Raw genomic sequence first — 15,229 nt, 5'->3', positions numbered from 1 at the left:
TGAATAATGCTGAATTGTGTGGTTGGAGTGGGGGGAGCACAGTGCTCAGCTCGCGAGTTGCGTGTGTGGCTCAGTTATCAGGGTAGGATACAGTAGGAGTGACCGGGGAGGGCACAACATTTAGGTAATGGTCCTGGATAAATTTGAAGCTTCTCAATGTCAATAACTCTGGCTAATTTAATTTTGAAGTTTGTAAGAACTGCCCTAGCCGACATCAATTATTACTCACAGTTGTAAATGTTTCTTTGTTTTATTGCAAAATGTCTGCAAGGCACACTAAGAGAAAATATATAATGAACAATTACTGTACAAAAGACAGATGTCTCTCAAGGTGTGGGTGGGTGCTCTATTTGTTGTAGAGTCTGCAGCTGGCCTGATGGTTCGACAGGTGGTCCATGTCCTTCTAGAGCTCAGTAGACAGGCTCTATTGACAACCAATGACTAACAGGCATTTTCCATCGACATTTGCTGGGCAGATGGACATACGCCTTCCCTATGACATCCCTTTGATGGCTACATCTACTTGACTCCGTGCATCCATGTCTCTTTATTCCCCCACGCTCTCTCACACCGAGTGTCATGTGGAAATCTTGATCCCGGATATTCTTCCCTCTTCCTCTTCTTGTTCTAAATTATATTAACTTAATATGCATTGCACTGTCCTAAACTTGATAGTGGTTTCCCTTGTTGCCTGGCCCCAGGCAATACTCGGGCCAGCGCTGTGCTCTAAGTGGTGTGATGGGAGATACATGCAGGAGAGGTCTCCTGGAAACTGGTCCAGATGATGCGGGCAGGCGGATCTTCAAGGCTCTAACTCATCAGACGGGTCTCAAAGACACTCTCGAGTGTGGGATCTGGGCTCTCACCGGATCCCCATTCATAGTCCATGCTGTGCACGCAGGGCAGGCTGGGGTTGGCTTTCTGTACAACGGAGACCTGGCAGGTCTGGGCATCATAATGGGCTTCGCACCAGTCAGGGAAGTCAATAGGATGCTGGGTGCTGAAAAGAAGCAATGAAGATATGTCAATCACTTTCTGCTCAGAATGAATAAGGGCCCAAGCACAGAAGATGAGAATCCTAGCACAGGGAGTCACTGGAGTACAGAAAGCATCATTAGAAAGATGTTGTTTGTATAATACATCAAGCCAGCCCATCTGATTGAATTCCCATTGATCATATAGGGAATCAGTGGGACAGCACAATACTGATCTGTGAACAAGTCTTTGCACCACGAGGCCGCCCTTCTTAAGATGATCCATCATGATACACTCTCCTCCTTTCATAGGCTGTTGTATGTTTACAATCCTCAATGTATCCTCACCTGTTCCTTGCTACAACCCCTCCGCACAGGTTCTCTTATATATTGTTGCATCCTTAGTGGCTTCCACTTTCCAATCTGTCACTTCATCACCCACGGCCTGGTTAACATTTCTTAATCCTGTCAGCTTCTCCTTAGTTATTTAACAACTCTTTCATGTTATCTTTCTGAATTATAAATCGTTCTTTTCTTTTTTAGTACCTCTTTCCAATTTTTTTTTATGTTTGTTCCATCATCTTCTCCCTTTCTAACAGTCGCGGCTCGCTGCGCTCTGAAGGGGCGGGGCAGCATGCTAGGGGGAGGTGGGAACATTTAACAAAAAAATAGAAATAAAAAAACGTACCTGCTCTGCCGCCGCTCCTCTTTCCCTCGTCACTGCACGCACAGAGTCCCAGCCTGCCCTTCGGCCAATCCTGATGCTACTCAGAGCAGTGTTAGGATTGGCTGGGAGCGCCCAACGAGGGCACTACGATGCAGACTGGGAGCCTGGGCCTTTTCTCTCCAGTCCGGCAACACAGTGCCGGGCTCGAGAGCGCCTACTGTGCATGTGTGGTTGGCTGACCCAAGACCGCCGGCCAAACACACATGCGCACTGAGGTGAGTGCACAGTGTACTCCCCTCGTCCCCTTTGCCCCTCATGGCACCGCCCTTTAACAACAAAACAATAATAATACAATTTATTAATATTTCATCGTTAAAGGCTTGTAGCTGCTGCTGATCGCGGGGGAGGGGTGATGCTCCTACGCCATAGCGGAGGAGCCGTTGCTGCTTTCTAAGTTAAGTACAATGCAACACCACATTGCCTGTTCACCAGTTCTCCATTAACACATTTTCTGTTGTATAAAACCCAATATTTGACTATCACATCCTCGTCAACTGTTTATCACCACTACCTACTACTGCTCAGGTTGTATCTTTCTTCACAATGTTCTCTTGCCTCATCTTGACTTCACTAACCTTCTCTTACACTTTCCAGTTGCTTGTGTTACTTTCCTACCCTAACATGTTACTTCCTTGTCTATTTGTAGTTATTTACTTTTAACGCATACTGTGTCACAGCCTTCTCTTGAATGTTGAACTATTGACTGTTCTTTTATCACCTCTTCAAGTCTTGTTTTTTTTTTTGCCTACATGAACTGCTGGACTAGCTGCTTCCGATGTTTTGGTTCATTTCCAGTTATTATTTTATTCTGAATTCTTAACCTTTCCTCACAAAAGCATGTGTTACTTCATTGGTGATGGTAGATACATCTACTGTCAAAATATAGGAGTTTGCACCATTTTTTGGATCCGTGACCCTACCTTGCGTCAATGAGATGCAGGGTAGGCGTTCCCATCTAAAAAATGGTGCTAACCCCATAGCCCCATACTTATCCCCCCATGGGGGACGCACAGGTGGGAGGAGGGGCCAAATAATGGTGCAAAGCTTGATTTGTACCATAATTTAATGCCTGGGTCAGACCAGGCATTAGGGGACCTCTGGACCCATTTCCATGGTCAGATACCATGGAATGGGTCCACAGGTGCCCCCAATTTCAAGCCCCAGAACACCCCACCAGAGGGACACCGGAGGATGGGGGACCCCATCCCAGGTAAGGCCAGGTAAGTATTTATTTATTTACTTTTTTTTTGCCATCGGGGGCCCTAACTTGGGGCCCCCTGCATGGCACAGGTTGCATTGTCCATGCCCAGGTGCCACTGGTCCCCTGTGCTGGCCATTGAGGTGGTGGGCATGACTCCTGTCTTTTCTAAGACAGGAGTCATGTTTTTGGTGGATGTGCGCAAGGAAATGACGCTAGTTTGGTTAGAGGCATTTTGCTTCTAACCAGGCTAGCGTCATTTTTTGACACACAACCCCCTCCTTCCCTACCGCCACCCCCAGCCGGTTAGCGTCTTTTTTGAAGACAGTAGCCCAGGTTTAGCCCGGCTTGCGCCATTCCTTTAATATGGTGCCCGGCTGGCGCTGTGTAATGGTGCAAGCCGGCGCTATACTTTTTGCCGCAAAACTGCGTTACATCTGGGCCCGAGTACCTTGTTAAATGACATAATGCAGTGGTCTTAACAAGCCTACTGAGGGAGTGACCACATAAGATGGCCTTGACAGTGTTGGCTCTTGTGGGAGCCCTCCTACTTGGTGGTTTGGGAGAGGAATCTAAGAGTGAGAGATGACAAGACAAGTAAACTGGCCAGGACATGGGCTTGTGGGCATCCCCTTTTTGGAGATGGCCATTTCTGAGTCCTGTACAGCTCAACTTGAAGTATGGACTATTTAATTGACTAGGCTGTGCCATTAACACCTTTCCAATGCTCCCCCCACCACGTGGGTCAGGCTGACTTGCATATGGTTTTGTTTTATTTCCTCTGTAATATCTGGAACTAAACACCTTTTGCACTTCTTAAATGTCTGTTACTTCAGCATGTTTTACCTTGTCAATGCTGTTTGAAATGCCAGTTATCTGAGAAGTCCCGGAATGCTCAATAAAAATGTCCAATACTCTTAAAAGTCCCTGTCATGTTCACTGATATTTTATTCAATTCATCGGCACTGTTAAAGTGCCTAATACTAGACTGTCATCCAATGTGATTTAAATTCCCAGTACTGTAGAATTTCCAAGAGCTGTACAATTCTCCAGTGCTGTTACCTTTGCCGGTGCTGTTATATTCCCTAACACTAGTACATTCACCTCTGCTGTTCACATCACATATAATGTAAACTCCCTACACTGTTACATTTTCCAATGCTTGTAGGCCACCTTTACTCTCTTGGAACAGGGCTGTTGTTAAAATCCACCAGTTGTTAAATTAGTCAATGCTTCTGAATTCCCTAATTCTGTTCGATGCTTCTTTTTGTTGACTTCCCTGATACTATTCAGTTTCCAAAGCTCTGATATATTCTCTAATTTCCAAACACAGTTAAAGTGGATGCAATTTTGGTAAATTCCACAATGTTTTATCATTCTTCAGTGCTCTCTGAAGTTCCCTAATGCTATTAAATTCCTGAATGTACCTTAAATCCACAGTCTTATTAAATTCTCCAAAGTGATTACTGACTTGCAAATATTTTGAAATTTTCCAATGCTGTGAAAGTTCACACACTACTGAGTTCCCTGAAGTTCTGTTAAATTCTCCTGTGCTGAGTCCCTCAAAGTGCTGTTGAATTCTCCTGTGCTAGTCAGTCCCCCAAAGTGCTGCTGAATTCTACTGTGCTAGTCAGTCCCCCAAAGTGCAGTTGAATTCTCCTGTGCTGAGTCCCTCAAAGTGCTGTTGAATTCTACTGTGCTAGTCAGTCCCCCAAAGTGCAGTTGAATTCTCCTGTGCTAGTCAGTCCCCCAAAGTGCAGTTGAATTCTCCTGTGCTAGTTAGTTCCTCAAAGTGCTGTTGAATTACCAAGTGCTAGTGAGTTCCCCAAATTGCTGTTAAATTATCCAGTGTTAGTGAGTTCTCCAAAGTGCTGTTAAATTACCCAGGTTAATGAGATCCCGTAAGTGTGTTAAATTACTCAGTGTTAGTGAGTTCCTCAAAGTGCTGTTACATTCTCCAGTTGCTCTGGCGCTTCCCCCACATATCCTCAGAATGTTGCTACTTTCCAATCCCTCTGCTCTGGGCCGGATTAAGACCTTTAGAGGCCCTAAGCACTTAAAAGGCTTTGGTGTCCCCATTTATATCAAAATCAACATATAAACAATACTGAACCGTAAAATAAAATGTATTTTTCGAAATGAAACAAAACTTACAGTAAGATGGAAAATAATGTTTATTTTTGCATACTTCCTGTTAGAAATGGGGTCTCTTGTTGGCAGTCAGTTTGCAAGCTGTCCAAGCAGGGACCCTCACTCTAATAAGGGTAATGGAGATAACCCCCGCTCACCCACTTGGTAGCTTGGCACATGCAGTCAGGCTTATCTCAAAGGCAATATGTAAAGTATTTGTACCAACACACACAGTAATAAAGTGAAAACACTACAAAATGGATGCCACACCAGTTTAGAAAAATAGCCAATATTTATCTAAATCAAACACGACCAAAACCACAAAAATCTGACACACAAGTAAAGTTATGAATTTTTAAAATTAAAGAGGGTTACTCAATAGAAAACAATGGAAGCGTTGTTATTACACAAAGTACCTGGTTTGCATCAAAAATAAAGCCGCACAGGCGAGCGTGTGTCGGAAAAGTCAGCGATGCATCGATTCCTTACATTTGAGGCCATGCTTCGTTTCTTCGCCAGTTAGGTAGGTGATGTGTCATTTTTTCTTTCCCGCAAGAGAACGATGCGTCGATTTACGGACGGGTACCTCAGTTCTGGGCAGGTTTACATCGATTTTGACGCCCAGTGATGTTGCGTGCAAGATCCTGCCGCATGATGACCGCACAATGACAAGAATCCGCGCTGCGTGGGGTTTGCGTCATTTTCAGCAGCCACAAGTGGATGTTGCTTCATTTCTCCAGCCGCGATGGAGGTGGTGCGTCGATTTTTCAGCTGCGATGCAGGTGGTGTGTTGATTTTTCAGCCATGATGCAGGTGGTGTGTCGTTTTTACAGCCGCGCTGCAGGTGGTGCGCTGACATTTTCCCCGCATGGCTCCTGTTTGTGGATTTCAGTCTTGGCTCCACCAGCTTCACCTTTCAGGAGCCCAGGGACTGGATAGGAAACCACTTGGCAGGGTAGGAGTCTCAGCAAGAGAGTCCAAATGCTGGCCCTGAGACTTCAAAACAGGAGGCAAGCTCAGTTCAAGCCCTTGGTGACACTTCACAAGCAGGAATACACCACAAAGTCTAGTCTTTGTCCTATTTCAGGCAGAAGCAGCATCTGCAGGCCAACTCAGCAAAGCACATTTAGAGGCAAAGGGGCAGTACTCCTCCATCAGCTATTCGCTTTGGCATAGGTTCCTCTTGAATCGAGAAGTAATCTAAAAGTCTGGGGTTTTGGGTCCACTACTTATACCCCTTTCTCCCTTTGAAGTTGGCAAACTTCAAATGGAAAGTCTCTGTTGTCCAAAAGATCCTGCCTTGCCCAGGCCAGGCCAGGACCCAGACACACACCAGGGGTTGGAGGCTGCATTGTGTGAGAGTAGGCACATCCCATTCAGGTACAAGTGTCAGCTTCTCCTTTCATTCTAGCCCAGATGCCCCATCAGGATATGCAGGCTACACCCCATCTCCCTTTGAGTCACTGTCTAGAGGGGATTCACAAACAGCCCAACTGTCAGTCTGACCCAGACAGGGAATACACCGGCAGGCATAGTCAGAGAATGGTTTAAGTAAGAAAATTCCCACTTTCTAAAAGTGGCATTTTCAAACTGACAATTAAAAAAACAACTTGACCAAAATATGTATTTTTAAAATGTGAGTTCAGAGATCCCAAACCCCAAACCTCTATATACTCCCAAAAGTAAACCGCACTTAAAAGTTAATTAAAGGCAGCCCCCATGTTAACCTGTGAGAGAGATAGGCCTTGCAACAGTGAAAGACGAATTTGGCAGTATTTCACTGTTAGGACATGTAAAAACACAACAGTACATGTTCTACCTTTAACATACACTGCACCCTGCCCATTTGGCTACCTAGGGCCTACCTTAGGAGTGCCTTACATGTATAAAAAGGGAAGGTTTGGGCCTGGCAAGTCGGTACACTTGCAAGGTCGAATTGGCAGTTTGAAACTGCACACACAGACACTGCAGTGGCAGGTCTGAGTCATGTTTACAGGGCTACTATTGGGGGTGGCACAACCAGTGCTGCAGGCCCACTAGTAGCATTTGATTTACAGGCCCTGGGCACCTATAGTACATTCTACTAGGGACTTACTAGCAAATCAAATATGCCAATTATGGGAAGCCCATCAACAATACAATTTACACAGAGAGCATATGCACTTTAGCACTGGATAGCAGTGGTAAAGTGCCCAGAGTAAAAAAACCAGCAAAAGCAAAGTCCAGCACACAGTCAAAACATGGGAAGCAGAGGCAAAAAGACAGAGGAAACCATGCCAAGAATGCCAGGTCTAACACTCCTGACATAGCTTGCTGTGGCCATCAAAATGCGGGCATGGCCTGAGAGTGGAGGCCACTGTCCGCTGTTGGAGATAGGACAATATGTGGTGAGTCTCTTCACCCCGCCCTGGGCCCCTCTTCCTGATCGGCTCTCTGTGGGAGCTCCCACCCCTTGCACCAAGGGGCGGGAGGGGGAGAGGCAAGCTGTGGTGCCTTGGTTGGTGGCTGCTGTCTGGGCATGAGGTGGGCGACTAAGGGGCAGACAAGGATGGGGTACGAGGGCCCTCCTGCCTGCAGATTGTGACTTTTGGGGGCCCGGTGAGTTGGGCGGTCTTCCCCCTGGGCCCAGCTTCTTCTTCTTTTCTTTTTCTCCCTCCTTTGGACTGCTCCGGGTGAGGGATCCTGGGCCTGTGGGGTGGGGAGGAGAAGAAGGAGGCGAGCGGTGAAGCACTGCATACCCGGCCCAAATGGGGCCTGCTGGGGAGATTGGAGACACGGGTGGAGCCCGAGTGTGACAACAGGCCACCCACCACACATGCTAGAAGGAACTAAATGGTGGAGGCCTTGGACCCCCGTGCTTGTCGAGGTACATCCCGGAGAGAGCAATACCTGTGAGATATCCCAAGTCCACTGCAGGGAATTCTTAAGAACTGAACAGATCCTGGTTCTGGGGTGCAGCATAGAGAAACGTGCCTGGTCCAGCACTGCTGCAGAGGTTAATGGAGAGTGTAAAGGCCCCCCCTTACTTCTTAGAAACCAACACATGAGGACTGGGGGCCACCCACAGAGCTGGGCCCTGAGAGGTTGTGTCCCGGAGTGGAGTGGTACATTTCAGATGGGATAGGAGGAGATTGGATGGTGAATAGCGGCCCCTGGCACCGCTTTTTGGGTGGGTATTGACCAAAGAGCTTGAGCCTGGTACGACATGTGCACAGTGGAAATTTTGGAGCTGGAGGTAAGTCTTCTTCCAGAAGCCTTGCAGGATGACGAGGGCGCTCTGGTGGGAGGTCAAAGGTGTTCCTGAAGTCCTTCGACTGGGGCTTCCTCCTGGTCCAGTTGCAGCTCTGGGTGAGCTGTTTTTTGCTTTTGTTTTAGGTGCACTGACCATTACCTGGGGTATTGGCACGACTGGGTCAAGGGAGGGCGCAGTGCCACCAAAGTTAGCACACTTGTAGGGCTCGGCCGGGCTGCCGTTAGTGTGTTGTGAGGCCTGGCTGCGACTTCCGGTTGCAGAGATATCAACCAGTCAGTGAAGTGACCCTCACTGGTTTGCTGGTTCTTTGCAGGTTTCTTTGGTTTCTTGCGTGGCGCCTCCACTCAGGAGGGAGATCCCAGGCTATTTATGAGGCTTAGAAGTCCTCTGGGTCTTTTGAGGTTGGTCTTAATGTGTTCCCTGTGTAGTGCCTAACTGTGTCACTGAGGCTCTGCTAATCAGAACCTCAGTGGTTATGCTCTCTCTGCCTTTAAATTTGTCACTACAGGCTAGTGACTACATTTACCAATTTCCATTGGCATACTGGAACACCCTTATAATTCCCTAGTATATGGTACTGAGGTACCCAGGGTATTGGGGTTCCAGGAGATCCCTATGGGCTGCAGCATTTATTTTGCCACCCATAGGGAGATCTGACAATTCTTACACAGGCCTGCCACTGCAGCCTGAGTGAAATAACGTCCACGTTATTTCACATCCATTTACCACTGCACTTAAGTAACTTATAGGTCACCTATATGCCTAACCTTCACTTGCTGAAGGTTAAGTGCAAAGTTACAAAGTGTGAGGGCACCCTTGCACTAGCAAAGGTACCCCCACATAGTTCAGGGCTATTTCCCCAGCTTTGTGAGTGCGGGGACACCATTACACGCATGCACTACATATAGGTCAATACCTATATGTAGCTTCACAGTGGTAACTCCGAATATGGCCATGTAACATGTCTAAGATCATGGAATTGTCCCCCCATGCCAAATCCGGTATTGGGGAGCCGATTCCATGCATCCTGGGGGCTCCACCATGGACCCCCAGTACTGCCAAACTAGCTCTCTGAGGCTTGCAATGCAGCTACAGCTGCTGCCACCTCACAGATAGGGTTCTGCCCTCCTGGGGTCTGAGCAGCCCAGTCCCAGGAAGGCAGAACAAAGAATTTCCTCTGAGAGCAGGGTGTTACACCCTCTCTCTTTGGAAATAGGTGTAAAGGCTGGGGAGGGGTATCCTCTCCCAGCCTCTGGAAATGCTTTGAAGGGCACAGATGGTGCCCTCCTTGCATAAGCCAGTCTACACCGGTTCCGGGATCCCCCAGACCTGCTCTGGCGCGAAACTGGACAAAGGAGAGGGGAGTGACCTCTCCCCTGTCCATCACCACCCCAGGAGTGGTGCCCAGAGCTCCTCCGGTGTGTCTCAGATCTCTGCCATCTTGGATCCAGAGGTGTGAGGGCACTCTGGAGGCCTCTGAGTGGCCAGTGCCAGCAGGTGACGTCAGAGACCCCTCCTGATAGGTGCTTACCTGACTAGGTGGCCAATCCTCCTCTGAGGGCTATTTAGGGTCTCTCCAGTGGGCTTTTCCTCAGATTACTACTTGCAAGAATTCATCAGGGTTCCTCTGCACCTCTCTCTTCGACTTCTGCCAAGGATCTACCGCTGACTGCTCCAGGAAACCTGCAAAACTGCAACAAAGTAGCCAGAAGACTACCGGAGACATTGTAACACCTAATCCTGCCGGCTTTCTCGACTGTTTCCTGGTAGTGCATGCTCTGGGAGATTTCACCTTCACTGGATGCCACGAAGAAATCTCCTGCGTGTCGACAAAATCTTCCCCCTGCTCCAGTAGGCACCAAACTTCAGTGTCACCGGTACTCTGGGTCCCCTCTCATCCTGATGAACGTGGCCCCCTGGAATGCAGGTAGTGGACCCAAGTGACCCAGACTGTCTAGTGGTCCAACTGTCCAAATTTGGAGGAGGTAAGTCCTTGCCTCCCCTCCCCAGACAGTAATCCTGTGCACCGTGTGAACTGCAGCTACAAGGGCTTCTGTGCACATTTCCAAGAAATCCTGCATGCACAGCCGAGCCTAGGTCCCCAGCACTCCGTCCTGTGATGCTCAGCTCCCTGAGTTGATCTCCAGTGTCGTGGGACCTCTCTTAGCAGTGTTGAGACGACTGCTGTGTTCAGACTTCTTGAACCCATGTTCAAGGACTTCTGTGGGTGCTTCCTTCCTGTCAGTAGGCTCTCTACATTGCTGAGGGCCCCCTCTGTCTCCTCTCCCAAGTGGCGACATCCTGGTCCTTCCTGGGCCCGGGCAGCACCCTTTTTCTCCAACCGTGACTCTTGCAGCTAGCAAGGCTTTTTTGCGGTATTTTGCCAAGGAAACAACTCTGGATCCTCCAGCACGCCATGGGACATCTTCTGCATGAAGAAGAACTTCCTACCTTCTTTCGTTGTTGCAAAACCTGCAGCTTCTTCCAACCAGAGGCAGCCATTTTGCACCTTCATCCGGGGTTTAGAGGGCACCTGCCCCCCTGGACACTTTAGCGACTTTTGGACTTGGTCCCCTTCCTTTGCAGCTCCTCAGGTCCAGAAATCCATCTTCAGTGCTTTGCAGTTTGTTGTGGTCCTTGCAAAATCCTTTATCACGAGTTTAGTGTATTTCTGGGGAAATAGTGGTACTTTACTCCTACTTTTCAGGGTCTTGGGGTGGGGTGTCCATTAGACCCTTAGTGTTTTCTTACACTCCCAGAGACCCTCTACACACTACACTAGCCTAGGGGTCCATTCGTGGTTCGCATTCCACTTTCTTAGTATATGGTTTGTGTTGCCCCAGGCCTATTGCATCCTATTGTACTCTACAGTGTTTGCACTACTTTTCTAACTGTTTACTTACCTGATTTTGGTTTGTGTGTATATTTTCTGTATTTTACTTACCTTCTACAGGAGTATATCCTCTGAGATATTTTTCGCACATTGTCACTAAAATAAAGTACCTTTATTTTTAGTAACTCTGAGTATTGTGATTCTTATGAAATAGTACCTATATGATATAAGTGGTATAGTAGGAGCTATGCATGTCTCCTAGTTCAGCCTAATCTGCTCTGCTACAGCTACCTTTATCAGCCTAAACTGCTAGAAACACCTCTATTCTACTAATAAGGGATAACTGGACCTGGCACAAGGTGTAAGTACCACAAGGAACCCACTATAAGCCAGGCCAGCCTCCTACACCTCTCATCCTCACTGTCTCCCCTCAGTGTCCTCTCATCCCCACCGTCCCCCTCACCCCTGGTGAAGTTAACCACTTACATTTCACAGCACTCCACGCCGATGGGGTACAGGCAGGTGCAGAGCATGTAGTCAGGGCTCAGCCAGGACTCCCCCAGGGTGTACTCTCTACCCTCAGTGCCCTCTCACCCTTACCGTTCCCCCTCACCCCTGGTGAAGTTAACCACTTATATTTCACAGCACCCCACGCCGATGGGGTACAGGCAGGTGCAGAGCATGCGCTCAGGGCTCATCCAGGACTCCCCCAGGGTGTACTCTCTTCCCTCAGTGCCCTCTCACCCTCACCGTCCCACCTCACCCCTGGTGAAGTTAACCACTTACATTTCACAGCACCCCACGCCGATGGGGTACAGGCAGGTGCAGAGCATGCGGTCAGGGCTCATCCAGGACTCCCCCAGGGTGTACTCTCTCCCCTCAGTGCTCTCTCACCCTCACCGTCCAACCTCACCCCTGGTGAAGTTAACCACTTACATTTCACAGCACCCCACTCCGATGGGGTACAGGCAGGTGCAGAGCATGCAGCCAGGGCTCAGCCAGGACTCCCCCAGGGTGTACTCTCTCCCCTCAGTGCCCTCTCACCCTCACCGTCCCACCTCACCCCCGGTGAAGTTAACCACTTTCATTTTACAGCACCCCACGCCGATGGGGTACAGGCAGGTGCAGAGCATGCAGTCAGGGCTCAGCCAGGAGTCACCCAGGGTGTACTCTCTCCCCTCAGTGACCTCTCAACGCCCCCCCTCACCCCTGGTGAAGTTAACCACTTACATTTCACAACACCCCACGCCGATGGGGTACAGGCAGGTGCAGAGCATGCAGTCAGGGCTCAGCCAGGACTCCCCCAGGGTGTACTCTCTCCCCTCAGTGCCCTCTCACCCTTACCGTTCCCCCTCACCCCTGGTGAAGTTAACCACTTACATTTCACAGCACCCCACGCCGATGGGGTACAGGCAGGTGCAGAGCATGCGCTCAGGGCTCATCCAGGACTCCCCCAGGGTGTACTCTCTTCCCTCAGTGCCCTATCACCCTCACCGTCCCACCTCACCCCTGGTGAAGTTAACCACTTACATTTCACAGCACCCCACGCCGATGGGGTACAGGCAGGTGCAGAGCATGCGGTCAGGGCTCATCCAGGACTCCCCCAGGGTGTACTCTCTCCCCTCAGTGCTCTCTCACCCTCACCGTCCAACCTCACCCCTGGTGAAGTTAACCACTTACATTTCACAGCACCCCACTCCGATGGGGTACAGGCAGGTGCAGAGCATGCAGCCAGGGCTCAGCCAGGACTCCCCCAGGGTGTACTCTCTCCCCTCAGTGCCCTCTCACCCTCACCCTCACCGTCCCACCTCACCCCTGGTGAAGTTAACCACTTACATTTTACAGCACCCCACGCCGATGGGGTACAGGCAGGTGCAGAGCATGCAGTCAGGGCTCAGCCAGGAGTCACCCAGGGTGTACTCTCTCCCCTCAGTGACCTCTCAACGCCCCCCCTCACCCCTGGTGAAGTTAACCACTTACATTTCACAACACCCCACGCCGATGGGGTACAGGCAGGTGCAGAGCATGCAGTCAGGGCTCAGCCAGGACTCCCCCAGGGTGTACTCTCTCCCCTCAGTGCGCTCTCACACTTACCGTTCCCCCTCACCCCTGGTGAAGTTGACCACTTACATTTCACAGCACCCCACGCCGATGGGGTACAGGCAGGTGCAGAGCATGCGGTCAGGGCTCATCCAGGACTCCCCCAGGGTGTACTCTCTCCCCTCAGTGCCCTCTCACCCTCACCGTCCCACCTCACCCCTGGTGAAGTTAACCACTTACATTTCACAACACCCCACGCCGATGGGGTACAGGCAGGTGCAGAGCATGCAGTCAGGGCTCAGCCAGGACTCCCCCAGGGTGTACTCTCTCCCCTCAGTGCCCTCTCACCCTTACCGTTCCCCCTCACCCCTGGTGAAGTTAACCACTTACATTTCACAGCACCCCACGCCGATGGGGTACAGGCAGGTGCAGAGCATGCGGTCAGGGCTCAGCCAGGACTCCCTCAGGGTGTACTCTCTCCCCTCAGTGTCCTCTTACCTTCACCGTCCCCCCTCACCCCTGGTGAAGTTAAGCACTTACATTTCACAGCACCCCACGCCGATGGGGTACAGGCAGGTGCAGAGCATGCAGTCAGGGCTCAGCCAGGACTCCCCCAGGGTGTACTCTCTCCCATCGAAGTCACAGGGCACTGGAAGGAAAAAGGAGGCGTTAGAAAGTGCACTCACCAGTGTCATCCTCAGCCAATGTGAACTCACTACTGCACACACTGTGGCTCGTCCACCCTCCCTGCTGTCAGAGCCAAGTCTGAAGGTCACTCCACAGGCACCTTGAGGCAGATGCAGGAGCTACGAGGGTGGCTCTGGAGGCACTGCACAGGAGAGGTGGGGGCAGACCCCCCCAGTCCTGTAGCTGCACCCTCCACCAACCAAAGCTACAGGCTGTAGACACACTAGTGCGACATTTACACAAGATGCATAGCGCTTTCTCTGAGCACTGTGCTGGGCGCTATGTGCTGATTGATAAAGCACACACCTCGGCGAGGAACCAACGATGCTGCGTTGTGTAAAGGGGGAGGGCGGAGGAAGGCTTTATCTACAAAGGTGTGCAATGCTGCTCCCTTCCCATGCACTGGTGCACACACTGGCTGCTGAGCACCACACACACACGTGCAGCACAGTGCAAGGGGTGCGTGTAATGTCTGTCACAGGTCTGTACTGGGAGGGTATCCTTCCAGTATAAAGCGCCGTGCTTAGACAGTTTCAAACCTTTCTCAGTTCGTGTTTGTGGTGCACAGTGCAACACACTAAAAGGCACAAAAGTGTGGGGGGAAAAATCATTTATCAGGAAACTCTCTCTGCCTTTTACAGGCCCCGTCCACCCTTTTTACATAGAGGACTCTGTGCCAAAAGCCATGGGTGCGTCCAAGTACCACCCGTGGGGGCGCCTTCACAGAGAATAGCGCCAACCGCTTCTTTGTGCTATTTTAGCGCTGCTTTTCAGCGTAAATAACAAAATAAGATAAAAATAAGTGAAAATTGTCCTGAAGTTTGCTCACAGGTTCCAGGAGATGGGCTCTTATGGGGTTCACAAAGAGTCCCCGGGGTACACAGGTGTGACATTTAAGAACAGTTTCTTTATTCAGGTGGATAATTTTACATACGGAAATCTAACATGAATGGGTCTTTGCACGTGTGGGTATTTATTTCTCTGTTTTGGTTTGTTTGTCTCTGTGTATCGGTTCTTTTCCTCGTAGCCCGCTGTTTGTTTTGGAGGAAAACAAGTGACTCTATTCAGGAAGAGGAAATAGAAACGTATTTATGCATAAAAGAAGGGATTAATAGCTCAACAAAAACCGCAGGAGATCATGGGCCATATTTATACTCTGGTTGCGCCGAATTTGCGTCGTTTTTTTCGACGCAAATTCGACGCAAAACTAACGCCAACTAACGCCATATTTATACTATGGCGCTAGACGCGTCTAGCGCCAAAGTTCCCGGAATGTGCGTCATTTTTTAGCGTGAACCCCTTCCTTGCGTTAATGATATGCAAGGGAGGCGTTCCCGTCTTAAAAAATGACTCCCAGGCCTTTACGTGGTATTTATACTCCCGGGCA

At 49.7% G+C, this 15,229-nt stretch overlaps 1 protein-coding gene across 1 annotated transcript in view; it reads right to left on the bottom strand.

The window, feature by feature from the left end:
* Nucleotides 1-245: 245 nt before the first annotated feature.
* MSMP (microseminoprotein, prostate associated) overlaps nt 246-15,229 on the bottom strand; it is a 33,954-nt gene continuing 18,970 nt past the window's right edge. Inside the window, exons 2-3 of the mRNA XM_069235347.1 lie at nt 13,696-13,804; nt 246-1,000 (exon numbers count right to left, since the gene is read on the bottom strand). Coding sequence (XP_069091448.1) covers nt 811-1,000; nt 13,696-13,804 — 299 coding nt within the window. The 3' untranslated portion in view covers nt 246-810. The remainder of the gene's footprint in view (nt 1,001-13,695; nt 13,805-15,229) is intronic.

The sequence above is a fragment of the Pleurodeles waltl genome, chromosome 1_2, assembly GCF_031143425.1.
Source record: "Pleurodeles waltl isolate 20211129_DDA chromosome 1_2, aPleWal1.hap1.20221129, whole genome shotgun sequence".
In the NCBI taxonomy this organism is placed as follows: domain Eukaryota; kingdom Metazoa; phylum Chordata; class Amphibia; order Caudata; family Salamandridae; genus Pleurodeles; species Pleurodeles waltl.
Note: the sequence above shows the minus strand (reverse complement) of the source record. Positions and strands in the feature narration are given on the sequence as shown.